The sequence below is a fragment of the Lepidochelys olivacea genome (assembly GCF_965140295.1).
Source record: "Lepidochelys olivacea isolate rLepOli2 genome assembly, chromosome: 14".
In the NCBI taxonomy this organism is placed as follows: Eukaryota; Metazoa; Chordata; order Testudines; family Cheloniidae; genus Lepidochelys; species Lepidochelys olivacea.
Window position 1 is genome coordinate 43,378,786 of NC_140424.1, and position 24,492 is coordinate 43,403,277.

At 53.3% G+C, this 24,492-nt stretch overlaps 1 protein-coding gene across 1 annotated transcript; it reads right to left on the reverse strand.

Annotated features, from left to right (window-relative positions):
• Window positions 1-145: 145 nt before the first annotated feature.
• LOC311530316 (C-type lectin domain family 2 member D-like) lies at window positions 146-17,159 on the reverse strand. Its single transcript, XM_084646762.1, has 5 exons — window positions 17,048-17,159; window positions 5,427-5,522; window positions 2,629-2,813; window positions 1,711-1,820; window positions 146-339 (listed from the first exon to the last, which is right to left on the reverse strand). The coding sequence occupies exons 2-5, from the start codon at window positions 5,470-5,472 to the stop codon at window positions 189-191; spliced, it is 492 nt and encodes a 163-aa protein (XP_084502888.1). The 5' UTR covers window positions 5,473-5,522; window positions 17,048-17,159; the 3' UTR covers window positions 146-188.
• Window positions 17,160-24,492: the final 7,333 nt, after the last annotated feature.

Below are 24,492 nucleotides of genomic sequence, written 5' to 3' on the forward strand. Positions count from 1 at the left end.
ATCCAGTCTGACCTGCTCACTGCAGGCCACAGAACCTCGCCCGCCCACTCCCGCGGTAGAGCCCTGTGTCTGGAATTGCTCTCCTAGCTCCGGAGTTAAGGTTGAGCTGAGTATGGCACTTAAAGCAGCTATATTCAATGTCTGTAATATAGGAAGCAGCAGTGACCGCGGAAGAGAGGGGATTTGCTTCACTCCAGCGAAGCTTGCAGGGCCCCATTTTGTTTCCTCTTTGCCAGTTCGTCCGGCTGGCTGCAGATCGGTTGCATGTTGGTATGGCCCAATGAGCTGCTGGGCCGTTCGTTGAGATATACATATAGTCCGTCTCCTTCCACTTTGAACCTACAATGGAGGGAGAGTCACTCATCAGCTGCATCACACAGGAAGCATCCAAACACGGGACCCTCTGTGTAATTGCTGCACTCGCAGATCCGGTCTACGAGGGCAGGGCCCATCTTTGTTCTAGGTTTGTACAGCGCCTAGCGCAATGGGGGTCCTGCTCCATGAATGAGGCTCCCACAATACAATTAATCGGTAAAAACCAACCAAGTTACGGTTCTCTCATCAGAGCTGGTTATAACTGACCCGGTTAAATGGTGTTCACAGACCATGTGTCACTATATTTGCATGGACACTCCCACAGCACAGGCTGACCTGTAACGGTGCATTCTGGGAAAATCTAAGCAGCTGTGCTGGAGAGAATGGCCTTCTGGGTAAGGCATGAGGCTGGATTCAGGGAACCTCTGTTCAGGCTAGAGCACTGATCCATGCTTAACAGATTTTCCCATGAGAGACTGTCACAGAAGCCTTTTCTACACTAGGGATATTTATCAGCGCAAGAACCATTCAGACCCATAAAGGGGGTAAATTAACAGATTTTCGGGTACTTTAGCAATTTCATAAAATAAAAGAAAACCTCACTTTGGGTCAAACAATGTTTCGTTTTGACAAAAATTGAAATGTTTTATGTGGCTGGCAGCTAGTTTTTTAAAGTTTTGAATTTGAAAAAAAAATAAAATTAAAGGACAGTTTGCAGGGAAAATTTGTTTGAAACCAGAACATTTTGATTTTTTTTTTTTTAGGTTTTTTTTTCCCTTCAATGAGCAATCTAGTGAACGTGACAGGGCCAAACATTGCTGTGTTCCTAAATGGTTTGAGCCCAAGAGTTTCACCCAGCTCGATCTGTAAAGGGCTTCAGGCCCATTCTATGTGGCCCTGCCCCTTGCATGGTCATTTTCACCACTGGAAAGTGGCTGAATCTGCATGGAAGCATTTTACAACCGGTTTTCCCTGGTGTGAAATCACTGCATGGAGTGCAGGGGGAAATGGGACTTGCCCAGTGCAGGTTTTTATCCCTCGCTAGGAGCGGGACCCAGTGAAAGGCTTATAAGTCTGCTCCTGCCTTTTAACAGCCTTCTTTAGCTCGAGCTGTAGAGACTTGTGTTTTACAGCCAGAGATCCGCAGCTCAATCCCAGCCAGGGTGTTGTTACACGGGGCCATATCTTCCCACACAAGGTGCCACAATTGATTTACAGGAGTCCAGAGAACGAGATTGCTAAATGTGTGCCCAACGGGCTGTGCTCAGAGAAGGGCTCGGACCCTCTGCACAAAATGAAGGAGACACCCCTGGAGGAAAGGATTGTCAGCTCTACCAGATGAGAGCCCTAACTTCTGACTCAACCGTGAGCGGGCTTTTAGCAGAAAGCACTCACAGGCGGTTGTTGAATTCTGTACCATCCACCCATTTCCAGGGCTGGGCCGGGTCCCTCCTCCAGAGGCCGATCCAGCATGCAGGGGAGCCTTTATGTTGCTGCAGGAAATCCTTTAAAACCAACAAAGGGAGAAATGTCCGGGATGACTCTCACAGCACACTGGGGACAGCAAACTCGTCATTCACTGAAGGAGAAAAGGAAAGTCCTCCTGGGATCTGATTGTCAGTTACGCTCAGGCCACACTGGGCAGCATGAGGGTCCCTTAAAGCAGGTACGGACAGCCCCTTGAGAATCTCCCTGCAAGGTGGAGCTGGTGGGGCTGGGTGCAGAGCCTCTACAAGATGCTAATGGGGAATCAGGCCTCCGGGCCTTGCCTACAAAGCCCTTCCCTGCAGGCTGCTCCACTCTCCAAGACAGCTGGACAGACACAGACTGGGACCAGTGCCCTGACCTCAGCTGTAGAATTCCTTGCTGGGAGAGATCAGAACTGACCCAAATCTGGACTGTGGGCAGATCAATGTGTCAGGCACGCTTAAGGAGCTGATTCATAATAACCTTGAACATAAACTATGGGAATCTATTATTTGTGTATGGCGGTAGCCCCAACTAATATTGGGGTCCCACTGGGTGTTGCATAGATACACAGTGACAGTCCCTGCCCCAGCCGAGATCACGGCCCCGTTGTGCCGGGCGCTGCCCAGACACCCAGGGAGAGATAGTCCTACCCCGAAGAGCTCACAGTCTAAGTAGACAAAGGGAGAACTGTTATGTGATCCAGGAAATCATCTAACCCTCAGCTTTCATTGTCTGAGCTCCCAGCACCGGTTCCCCGGAGCAGGACAGGCCTCATTCCATCATTGTCTGCTCTGCCACATCTGCCTAACTGCATCCCACAAAGAAGCCGGATCTCTGCCTTACCAGGTCTTGCGGGGTGTCAATCACAGCCAGGGAGGCATTGAGTGAAGAGCAGGTGCTCTGGCCTTCGTTCCAGGTCCCGTGAGCCTTTGAGAAAAGGTAGCATTTTCCTCGGTAGCCAATCCAGTCATCTGGGCACGCGGCAGCAGGAAGGTCCAGAGGAGAGGAATGATGCTTGGAGGCTACTACTGAAAGCAAATAGCAGAGTGGTTAGGCATTCTCCGCTCCCCACTGTCTGTTTTAATTGCCCCCCCCCACACACACACACAGACATGTGTTTCTAGGAATAATCCTAGCTCTTACCCAGCACTTCATCTGTAGATCTCAAGGCTCCTTATAAAGAAATTCAGTGCCATTATTCCCATTTTACAGATGGGAAAACTGAGTCACATGGCGGGGAAGTGACTGGCCCAAGGTCACCCAGCAGACTGTCAGAGCTGAGAACAGACCCCACTTCTTCTGAGTCCAAGCCCATCTTGTAAACTGCACTTGTTGCTCTGAGTTACAGGCAGGAAAGTTGGCATTTGAAATTAAAGTGATCGATACTGCAGATAAAACTGATCCCAAAGCAGATTCAATTACCCATGTTTATATAGGAAATCAGGGCCTGGGGTACTGCCCCAGCAGCAGGGCATCAGCACCTGTATCTCATAGAATCAACCACTCTGTGTCACTCAAGATACAAGAAAGAAGCTACGGGAACTGCGGGTCTAACCGCTGGCGTCAGGACTGGATTCTGATCTCATTGACTTGGAGGGAAAACCGGAGTCCGTGGATCCAGGTGTGGATTCTGATCTCAGTGACGCTGATGTAAATGTAGAGTGATCCCACCGAAGTCAATGATGCCTGGGACAGATTCTGATCTGTTATCCTGGTGTAAATCCAGAGTCACTCCGCGGAACCGCATGGAGTTATTCTGGATTGTAGCTCATAGCAGACTATGTCGGAAGATCACAACCACACCATTCTCCACCCCAAACAAAGAGGATTCACAGGGCCTGGTCACAGCCCAACCATTTATCACATCACCCCTGCAGGCTAATGCCTCTGAGGTTAAGCATGGATTCGTCTACCAGCCCCTCTTGACTGCACTCTCTGGCCGAGAAGAGGTGCAAGAAGCCTGGACAGGTAAAGCAGCAGGAATTTCACTGCCTTGTGACTTGTGCATGAGATGGATGGGAGCTAGTCCCATGTTCCCCTTATACTCTGATGTGGAATGGCCAGATCACAGGTGTCTGAGCCTGGGCAGTTATACTGAGCAAAGCTGTGTAATGTACCAACTAGCTGAGAACTGTGAAAACTCGACTCACCTCGATGTTTCCTTCATCTGCTAGGAAAGCAGTAAAAGGAGAACAAAATGAACCCAAATTTAACCCTTTCAGTCCAGCAAAGCAGCCATGGTGTAATCCCCAACAGCAGCAGGGAGGGAGCTAAAGGGCCGGGGAAGTGATTTTCTGGTCAGAGTTGGGGCTATGAGAGCATCAGAATGACCTGAGATGGGCTGATATTTCCAGTCAAGCTGGAAATAAAATGCAACTTTTTAACAGTCAGGGAGAGTGACCATCAGAGTAACTCCCTATGGGACGGGGGCAGATTCTCCATCATTTGCCTGGAGATTGGACTGGTCTCTCTTAAAGGTTTGGTTTCAGATCCTCAGCTGATGCAAGCTAGCAATGTAAACAGAGCTATGTTGATTTACACCAGCCTTCTCTAGTTAAACTGGTCAGCAATTCCCCCCTGTGGAAATTCATTGATATTTTTGGTGAAAATTGGAATAGTGAGAAACTCAGCAAAAAGACAAATATGCCACCACAGTGCCTCATGGGAGTTGTAGTCCAGGTGCCTCATGCTCCCATTCTCCTCTATAAGCCAGGCTCCCTGGTTGGACTATATTTCCCATGATCTCATCATGGTTTTTTTCCCCTTTTGGAGAAGGGTGGAAGTGCATCATGGGAGTCCCTGGCAATGATCTATCATGGGAGATGTAATCTGGGCCACAGAAGAGAATGGGATCATGAGAGTCATAGCTCAGTTGTCTCATGCCCAGGGTTTAAATTCTCATACTGTATTTCCTGAGGCTCTGGGCTTCTGGCCCACAGAGGGCACCGGAGCTCGAGCCTTTGAAAATATTTATCAGAGCTCCACTCTGGACAGCTCAGGCTGAATTTAAGCCCTGCTCATGCCTTTATTTATGACCCGTTTCTTTAACTTTTCAGCCTGGAGGTTGTGTTGTTATAGGTTTTTGCATTGCTTAATGGAGCATGTTCTATAGACAAAGGGCCAGCCCCTCAGTCAAGCAGCCGAGCGCCACTGAATAATAATAATATCTCGCTCTTCTAAACACTTTTCATTCACACAGCTCAAAGCACTTTGCAAAGGGAGATCAGGATCCCCATTTTACAAATGGGAAAACTGAGGTACACAGGCATGAAGTGACTTGCTCAAGGTCACCAGCTGGCTAGTGGCAGAGACAAGAATAAAACCCAAGTCTCCTGTGTCCCAGTCCAGTGCCCTATTTACTAGGCCACACTGCCTCCCAGTGTCAAGGAAGCTACCCCGATTAATGCCAACTGAGAACCTTGGCATGTGCAGGTGACATGCATTCTGCTATGGGAGTGACTGGGGGAGTTTAATGTAGGGAGAGCCCTGCAGAAAAGCAGGGTGATAGCCACTCCAAGGTGTTGGGAGCCCCAGAAATAATCAGAGAGAAGCTGAGCCAGTGCTTGTAATCAGACCGGAGATCATGAGTGAGACAGAGCTGCAGGGGAACCGGAGCAAAGAGCCAGGGGTGGAGAACTCACCTGCCAAAGCTACAACTAGGGAAATGATGATGCTCAGAACTGCCATGAATCCGATGGCGAATCGAAACCAGTTCTTGGCCCCGGCCAGAGGCTGAGCTGAAAAATTAAAGCAGCTGTTTACATTCCCTGTGCCATTCGGGAAGAGACGATGAGGGATCAAACTTTGGATCATCACAGATATTAAGAGCTTGGCTACAGAACAGAGGCAGTGGCTAGCGAGGATGACGGGGTCAGAATGGTAGGCCAGGAAGGTGACCGGAGCGGTAGAATTTGGAAAGGATGGCTTATGCTGTTTGCTGATTTCAGGCCAAAGTTTTCAAACTTGGATGCTTAAGCCAGACTCCAGTATCCACAGTCAGGCATCTAAACAAGAAGCTGATTTCCAGCAGTCTGGGCTCCCACTGAGGCCAAGGAGGGTATCAGCACCTTTGAACATAGAAATAGCCATCCTGGATCAGACGCAGGGTCCGGCTAGCCCAGTCACTTCAGTCAGGATCCACAAAGTGACGTAGCTGCCTTAATCTGGGATTAGGCACCTAAATCCAAGGTTCAGGTACTGCTGTGATGCACAAAACCCCTGCTCTGCTGCGTCTAACCCTGCAGATGCCTAAACTAATTCAGCACCTAGGGTAAGTGTCTGTGTTTCTGCCTATGGGAATGGGCACTGTCAGTCTAGGCACCCAGACACCTAACTCATGCCTAAACTCCAGAGTGATTCAAAACCAGAGGAACGACCAGTGCCCCTCCGCCTAACTTGTCTGATCCAGTACGTGTGCTCAGAGGCCACCTAGAGGAAGAAGACCTCTCTTTAGCCTAGTGGTTAAGATACTCACCTAGCATATAGGGGACCCCGGTACACGTTCCCCCACAAAGGGATTTGAACAGGGCTCAGCTACCTCTCCAGTGGGTTCCCAACCCATTGAGCGATGGGATATTCTGATGCACATCTCGCTTGGTGACATTGTGCATTTTTAAATAATCGAACCCTTAAATGGGTCAGAGACCATGTGAGAGGGACTCCTTAGCCCCGTGGTTAGGCCCTCACCTGATAGGCAGCAGATCCCTGTTCAAATCAGCCAGAGGAGGATTTGAAGGGGAGTCTCCCACATTCCAGGTGAGTATCAAAAACAACTTGGGCACCCCAGCCACCTGGCGCCAGGAGAGGGGCCCCCAGCTGTGGATCGCTAGCAGAGAGAGGCACCTCCTGACAACCTGGCCTAGATGTTGAACTCCGTGAGGGGGCAGGACTGGGGACACGCCCCTGCTCAGCATCTTCTATGGGCTAGCTTAGGTGTCTCCCTGTCTAATGGGCTGCCTTTTGTGGGTCCCATTCTGAGGTGCCCCTCTCCCCCCATGCATTGTACAGGAAGCCGAGGCTCCTAACCCAGGCTTGGCGGATCCCAGTGATTTTTCTAGGCACCTAAAAGTGGGGCGATACGACGCTCCGCTTTGCAACGCTTAAGTCCCTAGGTGGATCTGGCCCCTTGTCTCCCTTGGCCTCAGTTCCCCACGTGTAACTTCCTTAACCTCACAGCGGGGTTGTGAGGATCAATACAGTGACAATTGTAAGGAGCCATGACACTACATTAGCAGGAGGCCACATACAATACGTAAGCTGCCTAGATAGATCACTCAGCGAGAAAGCATCTGTGAGATACTTGAACGCTATGGCAATGGAACCGTGTAAAAGGAACTAGAAAATTAGATAGACCACGCTGAAAAGAGACGCAAGGCTGAAGACACAGAGGAAAACTGGCACATATATAGGACTGACAAGCTTCACGGGTAGTTTGGCTCAGTGGGTAGATGACAGACCTACCAGATTTCTGGTTTTCATCCTGGCTGACCCTGTGGCTACTGAAATTGTGAGAATTTCCTATTTGCAAGTTTTTGAGGGCTTGTCTTTTTTTCTGTGACACGAGTCATGCATATTTCATTGTCTCTGGGCCTTTTGACAAGAACCGGGGAAGGGAAATGCGTGAAGGGAAGAGGCAGTTTTTCTTAGAAAGGGAGAGCATGACACTTTGACTCCAGGGGAGCGACGCCCGATTCACACCAGTTGGGAATCTGACTGCATTGACCCCCAAGGAGCTTTTAAGTTACGCTGGAAGTAGCAGTCCCTATGGCCACTTCACTGGAATAGGGTCTCCGGAGGATACTGTGCTCCAGCCCCACCCCTTCCTGCCTCTGGCAGCCTCCCCTCCCTTGTTGGGCAGACGACTAGGAGCAGCTCCACAAGCTAAACTCCCAGCTGCCCACTTTGGGTAGGTTTGCACCATCTAGCAGCTAGAAGGGGGGGGGGTCCAGGATCTGGCCCAATAAGCGCAGGTTTTGCTCCACCCTCACTTTTGTGCAGCTTTTAAAATGAAGTTGATGCGGCAGGATGGAAGGGGCTGAAATGACTCCCCCTGACCTGTGTCTGTAGCAGGGGTTGAGCACCGTGACCTACAACACTGAGAACATTGGCCTCTACCACTTGAGCTAAAGAAGTAACTCCAATGGATGGCAGCAGTAGTAGGTTATTATCCTCTAGTAGACCAGCTTCTGGGGTGGGGGATGTGACACCCACTCCCAACAGCAGGGTTTTAACCCAGGACCTTTAGCTCTTAAAGCGGCTGTTTCGACTACTTGATTTAAAGAATTAAACCCACAAGACAGCAGCAACTGTAGGCTGTTATCCTCCAGTGATGTAAAAGACTGTAACACTCACTCTACCAGCATGGATCACTAGCAGGGTTTAAACCAGGGACCCTACTACACTAGAAAGCCTGGAATGCTCTTAATTGAACTAATGGAAAAAACTTAGCTTACAGAAGTTGTAAGTTGTTATCCTCTAGTGCTATTAAGGAGAACGAGAACCAGTGGGTTACAGTGTCACCAGACTATGCTGAGATGGCTCCCTAGGAAACTGGTTAAGAACAAGAGCAAACAGAAGACAAATATACCTCGAGGCTGCTCTGTCAGCACCTGATTGGAAACATTGTGTAGCATATCTCCCACCTGCTCTTCATTGTGCCTGGGCTTCCTGAAGCTGTTCCCCATTCTGTCCATGTCAGAGCACACTTGAGTGAAAGAAAACTAGAGCATAAAGAAGTTTTCCATTAATTAAATGAAGAGTGCAGAATAAGAGCCAGACAGTCACCAAAATCAGAGCATAACCCACAAATACACTGGGGACTCTTCTTGTAGCTATTTCATGATGGCTCTGTTATTGTAACCACCACATAATAGGAAATAAACCCCACGCCTTCTTTGGATGTGGCAGTCAGACTTGAATTTGGGGGCCCTGATCCCTGACCACATGCTACTGAACTATAAATTAATAGTGATCTGGCTCCTGGAGAAAGACCCTAGGAAGCAGGAGTGTATTTCAGAGCTCACTACGCCCACTTAAACACACCATGGATGGCTGTGTAATTGTGTCACTCAGTCAAATTCGGCTGAGCTTCCTACTGCTGGAGCAGCCCGGGCAGCAGATACCTATGTCTATAAACTTCCAAGCTCCTGTGAGGCGAACCATGGATAATTGTGGTGCGTGTTACATCACAGCTGTAAACTATCTCTTCCAGCTCAGTCACTGCCAACAGCTTCTCTGTGACTCAGCTACGCTTTTCAACACTCAGCGCTTGGCTACATGGGGAAATTGACCAGAATTACCATTTCAGAATACGCTATTTCAGACCAGCTCCGCTGGCAGACGGTACTGTGGAATAAAAAAAGGATTTTATTCCAGAAGAATTACTCTACTTGGGATTTTGCACTAATTATTCCAGAATAAGGTGACTTTTGTTCCAGAAGAGAGTGTCCACATGCTGTCCAGAATAGCTACTGCTGTCAATTTCCCTGTGTAGAGGAGCCCTTATAAAACTCACATGGACTTCAGTGGGGCTGGATCAATTCAACCCTATAATCTGTTTGACAGTGCGCAGCACAAAGGGCACCCTGCACCCCCATTTGGGCCTTTGGGTGCTACAGCCATAGAAATAAATAATAATAATAATTAATAATATTTAATAATACAAATTAACACATCTCTAACAAGATAACACCCATTTCTTATCTAGTGCTTTTCATTAATAGATCCCAAGTGCTTAACAAGTACTGACCCTCCCAACATCCCTGTGAGATAGGGAAATGCTGTTACCCGTCTTGTACAGATGGGGAAACTGAGCCACAGAGAGGCTAAGTGACTTGCCCAAGGTCACTCAAGAAGTCTGTGGTGGAGCAGGGGATTGAAGCTGGGTGTCCCAAGGCCTAGCTAGTGCCCTAACCATGAGGTGATCCTTCCTCTAAATAAGAAAAAGATGCCAAGGAACTGAGGTGCTGGAGCTCTGCAGGCAATTCCTTCACTCAGGAATCATTTCGCTGCATTCTAATTCTTGAATCCAAAGTGTCAGTGTAAAGGGCTCTTGGCTAAGAGGGAAAGACAAGTGCCAGAATCCTGCTACTGGGGTCTTCACTCAGGATGAAATTTAAGCTGGGCAAGGGCTAGGCAACACTTAAATCCCACTTCAAGGCCTTATGTGGGATTTGAGGGATGTCTGGTTATTACACATTGCGAATGACTCACCCTCCAGCGATCTGCAACTCTTTGGACTTCCAACCATGCCCTCGGTGGCTTAAAATGTTATGAGGCATTAGTGCTATGTGACTTCCAAATGACCTGACCTCAAAGTATATTCCTGCCTCACCTTCACTGACGAAATTGCCCTCAATCTCCTGGCCACATGCACGTTAAACCCCTTCCCTTATGTTCCAACTATCGGGGGTGCGGCCCTGCTGACACCTCCACCATCAGGGACATGGTGTAGGGGAGCCCTGCCAGACAGCAAACTGATTGGAGAAAATTCACCCTGCAGACATTGCCGCCCACCCCACTCCCGAAAGAGACTGAGCTGCTGATTCTGTGCATCTGACTCATTCAGTTAGGAACCATTTAGTTGCATTTTAATTATTGAATCAAAAATGTATGTGGGTGTAACAACTTCTGGGCAAAGGGGGAAAGAAAGAGAAGCCCCAGGACTCCTGCTAGAGAGGGCAGCACTGTACAGAGCATGAAGAGAGATTCACTCAGGGGCTCTCTGTCCAGGGGTGGCTCTCACCCTAAAGGAGAAGTCATTGCAAGGAGATGGATTGAGAAGGCAGTTCATAAGCAGGCTCAGAGGATGTGAAAGTAAGGCAATAGATTGACAGTTCAATGGATTCCAACACCCGAGTGAGATTGCTGATGATCTGGCCAGAACTGGACAACTAGAAACTCGGGTGGGAATGACAACGGGTGAGGATACGGGAAAACAGGAAGATGTTAACTGATGAAAAGATGAGCACTCCTCTGATTGAGATCAAAGCATCTCAGAGAATAAAAACGCCAGTCGTGAGATTGCGGACGGGGGTATGCGGTGGGAATGACAATCCCTAGAGATGAGACCGAGATTATTTGCCCTCTGCATGATGTGGCAGGAACAAGTTAACTTAACACCTGCCCACACTTGTCAATGTAATAGTATAAGGAAAGGGAAGCTTTTTGGATCGCACACCTTGGATCAAGCCCTGACAAAGGACCCCATACGAGTTGCCACATTCGTTCTCAAACTTCCTGGCCTGATACAATTACTGCAGGACAGGAAAAGAGGCAGACAGAAAGAGGGGCGCACCTTGCCTGCTTCCTAAACCAACTCCTCTCATCTCCCAGCCATAAGAAGGCACGCACCGCACAGAGACCCACCCACCCACATGCTGGATCGATGTGTTGTGGTGGGGAGGGGATCTAGTCTGTAGGGTACTTACAAGGGGCTTGGCCTCTAGGACGTGAAATACTGACTGCCACCTGGAATGCGTGTGAGTAGCAGAGGTGAGACGGTGCAGGGAGAGAATGCCTCTCCACAGCAAAAAACTTTATAATCCGTGCAGCTGGATTTGAATGATTCCCCCTTCCCCCATTTCAAACACTGCACCTCGCACCTGATTTAGAAATAGATCTTCAACTACCAACAAAATCTCCCTCTCCCTGCACGCAGCAGCCAGTCTCACCCCTCCCAGCTTTAACAGGGACGCCAGGGCCCAGCTGGGTACATCAGCGCCCACAGCCCTGAGCAAGTGCCCTGCAGAGAATCAGGCATCCTGCCAGAAGCAGTGGTCTGGGCTTCTTTATCGTGCTCAATCTGTCACTTCATAAATGGGAGATTTCCTCTCACAGCAACCCCTTGGGAGCCTAATGAGTTTCCACATTGGGAACAGGCTTCCGTTTAGCCATTTCCTCAGGATCTACTTATCTTAATTATAATACTTTCTAAGTCACGCAATGTATGAGAGCTGTACAGTGGAAGTGGGCTGCAAGCCAGGTTCCTTGACGTACCTCTGATGGCAGCTCAGTCGGACACGCAGCAACAACCGGAGAATCGCTCCCTTTTTCTCTATTGCAATAAAACGTGCATCTTACTTTGGTGGAGACGCCCGGGGCTGTGTCGGGCTTTTGGAAAGCAGAGGGCACTCAGCAGCACCCGAGCAGCGGAGCGCCGGACAGCGAGATGAGAAGGAGAAGGAGAATTAAAGAAGAAGCTGGGTATATACACTGAAGTCTGGGCTGCCTGCCAAGCCCGTTTATTACAAGACCCAAGTTTCTGGTAAGATGACTAGAGCCCTGCAAGTCTTTAGATAGCCACATGATGGCCGGGGATTCCCACTTGGCAGCCACGGATGTGGAGGTAGATATCTGCTGCCCATGTTTGTAGAGGGCAGCTCAGATTGGGTTCTAAAGAGGACTCAACTCTCACCATGTTTACTTCATTGGGCTGCAAACACAGCACCAGGGCACAGCGGGGTATTCCCATCACCCTTTCATTGAGCGAGACTTGAGTGACATGCAACCCCCACACTGATCACTTTCCCTGTGCACCTAAAAGCCTCCCCCCGGCTCCTTGCTATGATGGGGCGCCTGCAGATGTCCCCCAGCACGGTGGACATGGGGGAGAATGAGCCCTGCACAGAGAGCAGAGTGACTGGGCAAAGTCACTTTGCAGACATTGCTGTGGGGAAGTGTCTCTTTAAAGGGCCTGGCACGAGCTGAGTGGAAGCAGTTCTCAGACTGTGCAGAGCTGATCCCTAGAAGGTCATGGTCACTGAATAAAGCCAAAAGAAGGAGGAGTCCTTGTGGCAACCTGATGAAGTGGGTTTTAGCCCACGAAAGCTTATGCTCAAATAAATGTGTCAGTCTCTAAGGTGCGACGAGGCCTCCTCGCTGTTTTTGCTGATACAGACTAAGACGGCTGCCCCTCCAAAACCTGCATAGAGCCAGTGTCCCGCAAGCGCTGGCTGAGTGTTTACTGAACACCACGGCTGCCCTCCCAATTGATGCAGGGGGAGAAGGGAGTGTAACCCTCAGCAGGAAGGACACCTGGAAGTCATTGGGGGGAGAGAGAGGAGGAGAAGTGGGGTAAATACATCCTGCATGTTCTTCGGTCCAGACACCCAATGTAACCCGCTGCTCAGCCCCTCCAGCTGAGCCCAGCCGCAGAGTACTGAAGTGTATGACAGGTAGTGACCCATAAGCCTGACTCTAGCTCAAGGAGCGGTGGGTCATACCTTTTAGCCCTGGAAGTACCCAGTTCAGTCCCCGGCGTGTCAGACAATCTGGGGCGGTCACACCTGTTTGCAGCGCTGGGGAATGCCGTCCCTCAGAGCCAGGGCAGGCAAAGGGGCCAGTAACCCACCTCCTGCGTCAGTCTACACATGTGCATGGCTCGTTCCTGCTGGGGACGGACGGTTTGGGGGTCAACGCACAGGACTGGCCTGTGGGAAACCCGGATTCAACCCCCAGCTCTGCCACAGATTCCCTGGGCGACCGTGGGCCAGTCACTGCCTCTCTTTGGGCCTCAACTATCCGTCTCAGAGTAACAGCCGTGTTAGTCTATCTATCTATCTAACTATCCGTCCGTAAGGGATAATAATCCTTCCTGTTCGTTAGCTCTTCGGGGCAGGGACTGTCGCTCGCTGTGCGTCTGTGCAACGCCCGGCACGACGGGGGCCTCTGGGTGCTAAAGGAACACACACGAACACCGAGCCTGGTTTCCGCACAAACAACCCGAATGATTGGGGAGGGAGGGATAGCTCAGTGGTTTGAGCATTGGCCTGCTAAACCCAGGGTTGCGAGTTCAATCCTTGAGGGGGCCATTTAGGGATCAGGGCAAAAAGTGGGGATTGGTCCTGCTTTGAGCAGGGGGTTGGACTAGATGACCTCCTGAGGTCCCTTCCAACCCTGGTATTCTATGATGTCGAGGAAGCGAGGGCCTGTACTTCACAACATGTGACCGACCGTGGTGCGTGTGCTGAATGAACCCAGCCCTGCCAGTCCTCACGGTTTGCTGCACAGCTGTAAGCTCCAAGCTGGCAGCCAGCCCAGGAGAATCGGGCGACTCCGACGTCAGAAACGTTCCAATCAAATCGGTCTGACTCACATCTGGTATTTCTGCTGAGCGATGGGCAGTGGCCCTGTGGAAGCTCAGTCTCGCTGCTTTACAGCCACGGATCCCAATGCTGCAGCCCGTGGGAACCTGGGAACCCAGCCCATGCAGTGATGGTCCTCCCAGCCCCCCATAACTAAGCAGACACCAGACGGTAACAATCATTTTATTCTGGTTCGGCTTTCGCACCCCCTCATGGGCTACCTCTGGGTCCAGTGTTGGTTCGGGTGCACTGCACGGACTCCCCCTGGGCCCAGCACAGGGACGGAGGGGTTGGAGGAGGGTGGGCACTGGACCCCACCCCGATGCAATACCTCTCTGGACTTCCCTTCACTTCCCTCTGTGAGAGCAAAATCTTAATGCCCCTCCCCACCCCTGCCATTGTGCAGAAGACCTGGGTCTTACCAGGTGCAGAGGGAGACCTGGGGGGCAGCAGGGAATTCCAGGGGCTGCTGCATTCAGAGAGAACTGCCCACCGATGCATGCGGCCCGGTAGAGCCCGCACTGAGGGCTCCTTGTCCAGGACATGCTGGGACAGCTGCCCTGGAGGGAACAGGTTCAGCTTCCTCCCAATGCTGGACGCTGGGTTGGACCTCGCCAACGAAACGCAATTTGGAGTAGCTGAGGAGGGAGCGAAGGCCCCCTGCAGTGACTGCCCCCCTCCCTAGGCTGACTCAGTGCATCCCTCCTGCTCCCATCCCACCCAGCATCAGTGTGCAGCTGGGGAGAGAGCTCCTTCCCCTTCCCCGGCCCCCCTCCCTGCTGCCCTGCACACCCCGGATTGGGAGGCAGCGCCAATCAAACGCACCAAATTAACTCTGACCCTGGGGAGCGAAGGAGCAGATGGGGGGGAGATGGGGGAGCAGCCTGGGAAATGCAGAAAGAAAGCAAAGAGCGAGCGAGGAGCTGTCCCCGGAGCGAGGGCAGAGAGGGAGGAGAGCCAGGCGCTGGCAACGGGGGGCTCATGTCAACTCTCCACCTGCTGCTGGCAGGAGCCAAGACCACGTACCCGACCCACGGCACGCCGCACCAGAGCAGAGCACGGACAGGCTGGACTGACCCAAGCAGGGCCGGCGTGGGGCAGAGGCTCTGTGTGAGTCTAGCCAGGCGGGGCGAGGGAAGAGCAGTGCTGCTCTATGCTATGCCAGGGGGGAGGGAGCGTGTGAGCCCCCGGCTAGAGATCCTGACCTGGGTCTGCTCCTGGCTTGCCTGGCTTAGAGAAAAGCCTTGTGTGATTGTTGAGTGTGAGCCCCCTGCCCAGGAGGGCGGGCGGCTGGTAGGGCCGAGGGGCAGGGCTGGAAGCCGGGACCCCTTCCCTGACGCTGGCTACCCCTGCCTGACATCGATTAGGGCTGAGTCTTAACAAAGAACCCCTCCCGCTGGGTATGGAGCAATCCGACTTCCCTCTCCCCTGGTGCCGGCTGCTCTGCTCAACCGTCAGCCAAGTCAGACGGCATGTGTCTGTCCCCACTCTGCCTCCAGGCTCACACCCCAGAGGCCGCCTCTGACTGCACCCAGATGCCGGGAGCGCCGCCCTCAGGAAGCCAGCTCCGAAGTTGGTCAAGGGGCTCTGGTACAAGAAGGCTCCCCTCTGAGCTCTGTTTAACGGCTGTGCAATCATTCACTCGGCAGAACGCCTGGAAAGGCCCGCAGAAAGAGCTGGGGGTTTGCTCTCCACGGTCCCTGAAGGGCTAGTTTGAGACCGTGACTTCCTAGAGAACTCTGCATGGGTGCAACAGGCCAGGTTGCAGGAATCGAGGGCCTTAAGTGCACTATGATGCAAGGTCCTTTGTGAATCCTCACTGTCTCCCCGCCCCAGAGTTTCACCCACCATTTGGAGGAGCACTAGCAGGGGGGCCCTCCCACAGAGGCAGAGCAGGGGGACCCTCCCGTAGCTACCCCAGAGGCTTGAGAGGGGTGGCTGAGCCTTCTGTATTCTTCCCCTCCCATCACACACACAACCCTGCTGGGGTGGGCTTGGTGAGGGCCCCCAAGCAGTGGGTTCTGGAGTTGACACCCCTTTGAAGCCCATGGGGCAGCACAGAATTCCCCAGCTGCCTAAGGTGACTACATCCTGCTACAACCATGTCCCACACTTTATGCAAACCACGAGTGCGGAGTTAACCTGGGGTAAGGGAAAAGTTCAGCCTTTGTTAATTAAGTTTGGAATCACTTTGGTACCTTTGAAGTATTTTAAGCTCTGGGGTGGGGTCCCAGTGAAGATTCCACTGCCCCTCGCTTGCACCATAGCGCATTGCAAAATCCCTTCCTTCCCTCCCGCTCTAGCTTCGCAGATTCGGGCTTGTCGCCACAGTCGGATCAATTGCCCGCTAGTGCCTTGCCGAGAGAGTGGGGCACTTCACGGCAGGATGCACTTACTTCATGCATCTGGAAAGCCGGGAATCTTGTTGCCAGGTGAACCTCCCGGACTTGGGGCGACGCTGCAGTGCAGGAGGTAACAAGGGTGGTGTTGTGATTTGCTTCCTTCAGTCAGCCGTGGTGATCTCACGCTCCTCGTATTGCCCCAGGCGTCGGGAGGGAAACACGCTGCCCTGGTGGGATATTTCCCAGCATCTTGGTCCAGGAGGCTGCTAACAGAGGCTGCCTCTTGTGTGCGAGCCTTTAGCCAGAGCCGGGGCAGAGGCCTCCTGAGGGGGTAGACGGTTGAGCCGAGCAGCCGGCACCAGGGGAGAGGGAAGTTTGAAGGCTCCATACAGAGGGAGGGGTGATTGCTAAGATTCAGCCTTAACCGATGTCAGGTAGGGGTTACCCAGCGTTTGGGAAGGGCTCCCAGCTCCCAACCTTGCGCCTCTGCACAAACGCCAGCCCTGACTCTAGTGGGGGTGAGAGTAACCGGGAGACAGCCCCACACGTCACAATGACACAATGCTTTTCTTTAACCCAGGCAAGCCGGGAGCAGACCCACTTTAGGATCTCTAGCAGGGTGCACACATATTCCTCCCCCCGACCCCGGCACAGCAAACGGAAAAACAGCTCTCCGCACGCCCCTCCTGGCTAGACACACACGGGCTCTCTGCCCCGTGCCAATGCGATCCCTACCCTACCCTACAGTCCAGGAACATGCACAAACTCTGAGCCTGGCTTTCACACAAACAACCCGACTGCGATTTAGGAAGCGAGCACCTGCACCATGTGACTTACAGTAGCCTGTCCGCGGAGTGAACCCAGCCCTGCCAAGAATCACAGCGAGCTCTTCACTGCACGGCTCGAAGCTGGAAGCTGGCAGCCGGCCCAGGAAAAGCAGGCAATTCTGACATTGCAAACGCTCCAGTCGGTCTGATTCGTGGCTGGTGGTTCTGCTGAGTGAAGGAGCAATGGCCATGTGGAAGGTCAGTCTCTCAGCTTTGCTGCCCTGAGACTTAATGCGGCAGCTCATGGGGAACCTGGGAATCCAGCCTGTGCCCACTAGTGGCTTGCATAGGTTGTGCAGCGTGGTTGTGGCAAGATGCAGTCACCCTGGGCAGCCGTAGGAATTGTGTGCTGGCCCATGCACCTCAATGGGGAGTTAACTCCAGGATCCATTGCTTGGGGGGGCCTCACCAAGCCCATCCCAGGACTGATTCAGGCTAGTGGAAGGTGGCAATCACTGCAGGGGGCCTTCACTCCCTCCCCGGCTTTTGAAAATTGAGGTCATTGGCAAGGACCAACCCATCTCCCAACAAGCTGTCATTTGGAAGAGCCTATCACCTGTTCGCTCAGAGCAGCTGTCCCTGCATGTCCTGAACAAGGAGCCCTCAGTGCAGGCTCAACCGGGCCGCATGCATCGGTGGGCGGGTCTCTCTGAATGCAGCAGCCACGGAAATTCCCTGCTGCACCCCAACATCTCCCTCTGCATGGGGTGAGACCTGGGTCTTCTGCACACTGGCAGGGGTGGGGTGGTGGTGGGGGGCGGCGTGTTAAGATTTTGCTTCGAGGGAAGTGAAGTGAAGTACAAAGAGCTATTGAATCGGGGTGGGGTCCAGTGTCCACCCTTCTCCAACCCCTCTGTCCCTGCGCTGGTCCCAGGGGGAATCATCCCCACTAGTGCTGGTCCCAGGAGGTAGCCTATGGAGGAAGACTAACCGGAATAATGTGATTGTTAAGGTCTGGTGTCTGCTTAGCCATGGTGGCTGGGAGCAACATCACTGCACGGGCTGGGTTCTCACGTTTCCCAGGGGCTGCAGCATTAGGGTCCAAGGGGAGAGACTGAGTTTCCACATGGCCACTGCTCCCTCGCTTAGCAGAAGCACGGATAAAAGTAACTTACAACTGTTACCGGTATGGGGGCCCGGCTCCAGGAACTCTAGAAGGGGGCGGGGCTCTGGGTGGAAGGGCGGGGCCTCAGGCAGAAGGAGCTGAGCTGGGGTCAGCCTCCCCCACCCAGTTTTTCAGTGCTGCCCAGGCCACGCCGCCTGGCTCTCCGGCAGCCCTTTAACCTCAGCTGTGTACGGGCCTGTACCGGCAGCCACTTCTCACCGGTACGCCATACCGGCCGGTACCAGCCCACTTTCCCCTCCGCTCACAGAGCCACCGGCTGTGAGTGGGACCCGCTGGAATGCTAGCAATGCCAGAATCGCCCCTTTCTCCTGGGCTGGCTGCCCCCCACACTGTAACCCACTAGACCCCATTCCCCTCCTAGAGCTGGGATAGAACCCAGGAGCCCTGGCAGGGTCTCTCCCTCTAAAGAGTTGGTAACAAAGTAAGAATCTACATTCAAATTTTAACCAGTGTCCCTAAAGTGATTTTCCACAAGATGTCAGACCACGTTAGTATTAGAGCTCAGTGGGTCTAATATTTATTTAATTTTCTTTCTTTTACATATGAAAGTAATTGAGAGCTTAAAGCAGGTAAAATACATGAACAGGTTCGGACAGTCCAAGTTTGTCAGTGCAAAGTGACAGCATAGATGTGGTATCTGCTAGTTTTCCATCAGTCTCTCAGGGTTACCCAGGATAACTTTGGGGATCTCTGTCTTGCATCGGGAATGTTCCCTGAAAGTGTCCAAACAGCTCAGAGATGCAGAACCATTCCCTGGATCCATGCTTATAGCTGTCTTCCCCGGAAAGCAGTCTGGCAAGGGTTCCTGTCAGCTCATTGCTAAGTTATCTGCCAAAACACTAGCGTTTTCAGGTGCCTAAGTAGCTCCCGGAATCATGGTGAACTTATCCTCCCCGCCACCACCAAAATTTGAAATGGTGCCCCTGAGTGCACGGGACCCTACCGTGCTCCCCCAGAGGAGCTGCATTAACAGGCAACTCTGCAAGTTCTCTGCATGCCTCTGCAAGTGACCCCCATGCCTCTCCATTTCCTTGGCCACATGGATCCTGTCCCCATGCTGGCGGCTCATCCAGAAAAAGAAGGAAAGAGCTCACCACTGCAACCACCTGAGGGATGTGTTGGGTTGAGATCAGCTGGTCAAAGCAGGCAATAGGGACCTCCTCGAGTGACCTCTGACCTTTCCAGACCTGCCCTTCAATCAGACACAGCCATTGTAAAGTTGAATGTGATAGTAACTAGACCCATTTTAAACCCTTCACCACACAAGACAAAGCCCATAGGATTCATCATTAATTATTTATTTCTCCTCCCCTGGATTCCTGCAGCCACCAGCCACCTTGGAGCTTTCCCTCGTCTCTCCCAGGCTGGGCTCACTCGATGGCAGGAGCTCAGCGGAGGGTCCAGCTTTGCTCTTTCGCTTCCATTCTTCACGTCTTTGGGTGGCTGCATTTGTAGCTGAGCAGCCTGATGGAAACACTGAGTCCTCTGTCTCGGCAGGCAGGCCCAGCCGCCAAAGCCAAAGACTCCCTGAGAACAGGGGCAGGTTCGCCTGAACTCTCAGGAGTGGAGGCTGGGCCCATAGGGTAGGGTTACCATATCAGAACTTTCAAAAAAGAGGACACTCTGGGGGGGAGGGGGGAAGTTGTAGCCCTGCCCCCTATCTACTCCCTCCCACTTCCTGCCCCCTGACTGCCCCCCACAGAACTGTCAACCCATCCAACCGCCCCCGCTCCTAGTGCCCTGATCGCCCCCTCCCAGGACCCCGTCCTCTATATAAGCCTTCCTTCTCCCTGTCTCCAACTGCCCCCTCCTTAGACCCCCCCACCCTAACTGCCCCCCTAGAACTTCCCCCCCTACCTGTCCCGACTGCCCCGCCCCCTATCCGCACCCCCGCCCCCTGGCAGAGCCCCGGGTCTCCCACACCTATCCAAGCACTTCCTGACTGCCCTCGCAGAACCCCGGACTCATCTAACCCCCCCCGCTCCCTGCCCCTGACTTCCCCCCTGAACCTCCGCCCCATCCAACCCCCCCTGCTCCCTGTCCCTTGACTCCCCCGACCCCTCTTCATATGCCCACCCCCTGACAGGCTCCCTGCAGAACCCCTGACCCATCCAACCCCTCCTGCTCCCTGTTCCCTGACTGTCCCTTGGGACCCCATGCCCCTTCTCCAGCCCCCCGGCTCCCTTACCCTGCTGCTCAGAGCAGTGTGTCTGGGGTGCGGAGCCAGACACAGTGCTGTGCTCCCCCGCAGAGCGCACAGCTCCCCACCCCACCCCCAGAGTGCTGCATTGGGAGGGAAGTCCTGGACCTTTTGAGAGTTTTACAAATTCCTCCCGGAGGGCGATTGAAAACCCCAAAAGCCGGACATGTCCGGAAAAATCCGGACGCATGGTAACCCGACCACAGGGACTCCAAGATCTGCAGCTGCTGCCACCTCTATGGTGAATCCTCTGACTCATCACCAACCAGCTCTTCCCCATTCTGCCAGCCAGCCCCACGGTCTGACCGTGCAGGAGAACAGAAACCCTTTGGGACAGCAGGAGAGTCTCCTCAATGCCGCACTCTTTGCATGGCTTCCCGCGGTCACCGGGAAACACGACTGCCCTGCCCCAGGAGTCTCTCAAGGAACTGCCGGCGCAGTCACTGGGCACCCACTCGTGATGGTCTCGGGCAGTGGCATTGCAGAGGGAGCTGAGCAGACCGTCCCTTCCGTGACTTCCTGAATTGCTGCCAGGGCGGATTCTCCTCTGCGCTAGAGAGAATCCCCGAGGAAAAGCAGCCGTGGTAGGGGAGGGGGCAAGACAAGCTCTCCCCGTGAGCCCTTGAATAGCAGGCAAGCAGGACTCTGGGAGCCAGGGATCGGTGTGTCTTGCTGGGAGAGCAGAGCTGGAGAGCAGAAAAGGGCACTGGAGGAATTGTAGAAAAGTCAGTGTCATGGCCGGGTCATGGGCAGCCAGACCTAGTGGTCAGAGGCAGAGTCCACACTCACAAGACAGGAGTCGAGAGTCAGCTGGGACTGGACACTGGAAGAGCAGAAGCAAAAGACCAAATGGTGTTCAGCACCTCAAGTCAGATGAGTCACCCCGAGTCCGCATGCCAGGAAATCAAGCCTGGGGAGTGGGAGCAGGAACAGCCAACACACGGTCCAGAGGGGGCAGGTGGGCACTCGGGTGTTCAGACAGCTCCTTGTTCCTGCTCCTGGTTTAAGGAGGTCCCGGGGGCCGATTAGCTGCTCTGGGACTCTGCCAATGGGCCTCAGGGATGGAGCCTCAAATTGGGTCTGGACTTCGTCAGTCCTAGGTAAGCAGTTTTTCGTAGGCTTCCAGGTGGCGTGCTGGAGGGTGGCTGCTCCCAGGAACCCTGCAGACGCGGGTTAATGACCCATGACAGTGAGTGATCTCTCCCCGCTCAAACCTCCTGCGCAAAACAGTCTCCAGGGTCCTGAACACATCCTCTGAGAATAAAAAAACACAGTCATGAGGACAAATAGGCTATGGAACAGGAGCCCCCTCTGTGTTGCAACAGCCCCAAGTGCCCAGAAGAGTGGACGGTTCTTACCTCCAGGAGATGCCTGGGATCTTCCATCTAAGCCTCACTGGGACCCCTGTTGTTTGGTCTGACAGGATGAGACCATCTGTCCCCCCTGCTCCCTGCGCTGGGCTGGCTGCAGCACGCATCTGTGTAAGAGGCTGGGCCAGAGAGATGTTACAGTCAGGGTCCAGGTAGCCCAGAAGGAGAACAGAGGGTCTGAAACCAGAAGACGAAGCAATCAAATCCGCGGATTCGACAGAGAAGTTTTGTACCCTACAGGGACATCAAAGAAGGTCTGTTAGAAAAGCTGAGATGTTAGTCTGGAAACTGCTAAGGCAAAGATTGGGACTTGTTAAGATTCAGTTTTAGTCACTACAAAGTGTGTTGTGTTTTGTTTCTCTGTTTGAAATTTGTCTCTTTCTCTTGCTTAGTGTCACTTAAATCTCTTCTTTGTTACTGTGCTTCCCAAAGCACCTCAGCGTTGTGTGTTCGAGTGAAGCGTGAGTCTCCAGCCTACCCAACAGGCTGAGCTGTGCCCTGTCTCTCTGAAGGTAGCGAATAATTTCTGAGCGGTGCTGGGCCCAGAGTCCAAGGGCAGTTCACCAGACATCTCCTGTGAAGCCCAAAGGGACCAAAGGAGCAGGAGCGATTCAGGCCCCACTGACCCATGGGAACTTCCCACAGAAGAGGCTACACTGGGCTCCAGACACAGCCAGCAGGATCCCTCCCACAAGCTGGGCCATGTCCTTCCCCTCCCAGCCCCACAGCTTCCTCCCCACCCCAGCCTCAGGAACCCCTCCCACCTCCCTGCTCTCCGCACCCACTCTCCAATACCAGGCTGTTTCCAGAATGGAAGCAGGCGTGTACCAGAGTTCACTCACCGCTAGATGCTGGCCAGGACTCGTGTCACCGCTTTCTCGCTGGGCTAGCAACCCCGCTGATACTCACTCTTGCAGTTTGTTGGCTGGGAACTCAGCCCCCCAACCAGGTGACTGGCCTTTAGTCTACTCCTTCCTGGAGTCGGGCTCCTTCCAAACAAAGTCCAAAAATGTCTTGAACAGAAACAAGGCCTTCCACCCTTGTGGGGAGCTCTTCCTCGGCCTGATTTTGGCTTGGCCTACCCTTCTTGGGTTTCTATGGTCTTCTATGTCCCCTTCCTTAGGGACGGTGAGAGAACCCAGTCCTACCCTGGACTCCAGGTTTTGGCCAGAGGCCGTCTACTGAACAGCTCGGTCTGCTTCTGTACTTTTGCTGCTGTTTCCCCTTGTTTCCTCTCAGGTGGGGCTCACTTGCTCATCAACTTGGCCTAGCCCCAGGCTTGGCAGCCACAGGCCAAGCCACCCTGTTAGATACCCTCCTCCTTCAAATCCGGTCCAGCCCAGCTGACAGGTTTGCTGAGAGGATGGTGAAACCCCATTGCTGATCAGAAGGAGGTCAGAGTCTGTTCTCTAGGAGCTGAAGGTCCCTTTGTCCTGCTGCGGGAAGTGGAGCTGGAAAGCGGAGATGTTAGGTGAAAGAGACTGCATAATGGAGTAGGAGACTGAGGGATGGGAGCCTCCTCCCACAAACACTCCCAGGAGAACAGGTTTGAGGAGTTCTCTGGGGAGCCTCTTGCTAGGAAAAGAACAAGGGTGGCACATTGCTGGAGATGTCTCTGTCCCAGGGATGGGGGAAGCTCCCAGGCAGGCTATGCAGCAGGGATCCCATTTCTCCCCGCAAGAAACCCATATGCCCAAAGAAGTCAATGGCTCTTACCTCCATGAGGGAGCGGGGTCTTCCCTCTCAGCCTCTTTGAGAACCAGCAATGCTTGGTTTCCTCGGACAAGGGACCTGTCCCCACTGCTCCCTGAGGTGGTTCAGCTTCTGATTGCAGCCATCTGGGAGGCTGTCACACACCCCAGGGCCTAGAAGACACGGGGGGAAGAGGCTCCTCTTCATGTCAGACTCTGAGAGCCCAGAGAAGGGCCAAAGGAAGAATAAAGGGCAGGAGATGAAGCTAGCCCTGATCCTCTGTCCCATCCTCACCTCCTCAAATGTGGAGCTTCCTGAGCTTCAGTTGGACAGACAGTCTGTAGCCCTGACCCAAAGGTCCTTCTGCGCCATATGGGGCAGGAAGATCTCTGCCTGGGAGCACGGGGAATGGGCTGGGGGTGAGATCAAGGAAAGAGGGGAGGGGTATGGGTGTGAGGGAAAGAGCTCCTGCCCCAGATGAAGGAATTTTTGGGGGCCGAGGGAAGGACCCGGCTCCACAGAGAGGGGAGAGAGTTTCTGTGAGTGCCAGGGGCCTCCATTTCCGCTTCCACTAGCCCCGCATTTACAGTGAGACAGAGCAGTACCTGCAGCAGGGAGCGGGACTTGCTGAACAGGGAGGGGAACCTTTCAGAGCATCAGAGGAGCCACAGCCCTTGCAGCGCCTCGGGCATCTGGTGCAAGTGCCTGATGATGTGAAGCTGGCCCATGACCTTGGCTGTGACATCCTCGTGCTGCAGGGGAACGAGAACATGTCAGAGACGGAGACACTCCCCAGGAATCAGGGAGGATGAAGGGCACCTGGAACCAGCACCATCATTTCCACCCAGCAGCTGCTCATGTCTGAGTGGTGGATTCACCCTCCCGACCCCCAGGATGGAGGCTTGCTGTCCTCTCTAGTGACCTCCGGTGCCAACCCCCCTCCTTGTACGGTGAGCTCCTTCCACCTCCCCATCAGTGCCCCTGACAGCTGTTCCACCTCCAACCCACCTGGGGACACCGCTCAAGTTCGTAGAACCCTCTCCTCCACCCCCACCTCCATCCCCACC

Excerpts from the sequence above, each read along its gene's own strand:
- LOC311530316 (XM_084646762.1), bottom strand. The coding sequence starts at position 5,472 with ATGGCAGTTCTGAGCATCATCATTTCCCTAGTTGTAGCTTTGGCAG. Across the intron at positions 1,821-2,628 it reads TTGACACCCCGCAAGACCTG|GATTTCCTGCAGCAACATAA; the intron begins GTAAGGCAGAGA and ends TTGGTTTTAAAG. Across the intron at positions 340-1,710 it reads ACAGAATTCAACAACCGCCT|GTTCAAAGTGGAAGGAGACG; the intron begins GTGAGTGCTTTC and ends CCTCCATTGTAG.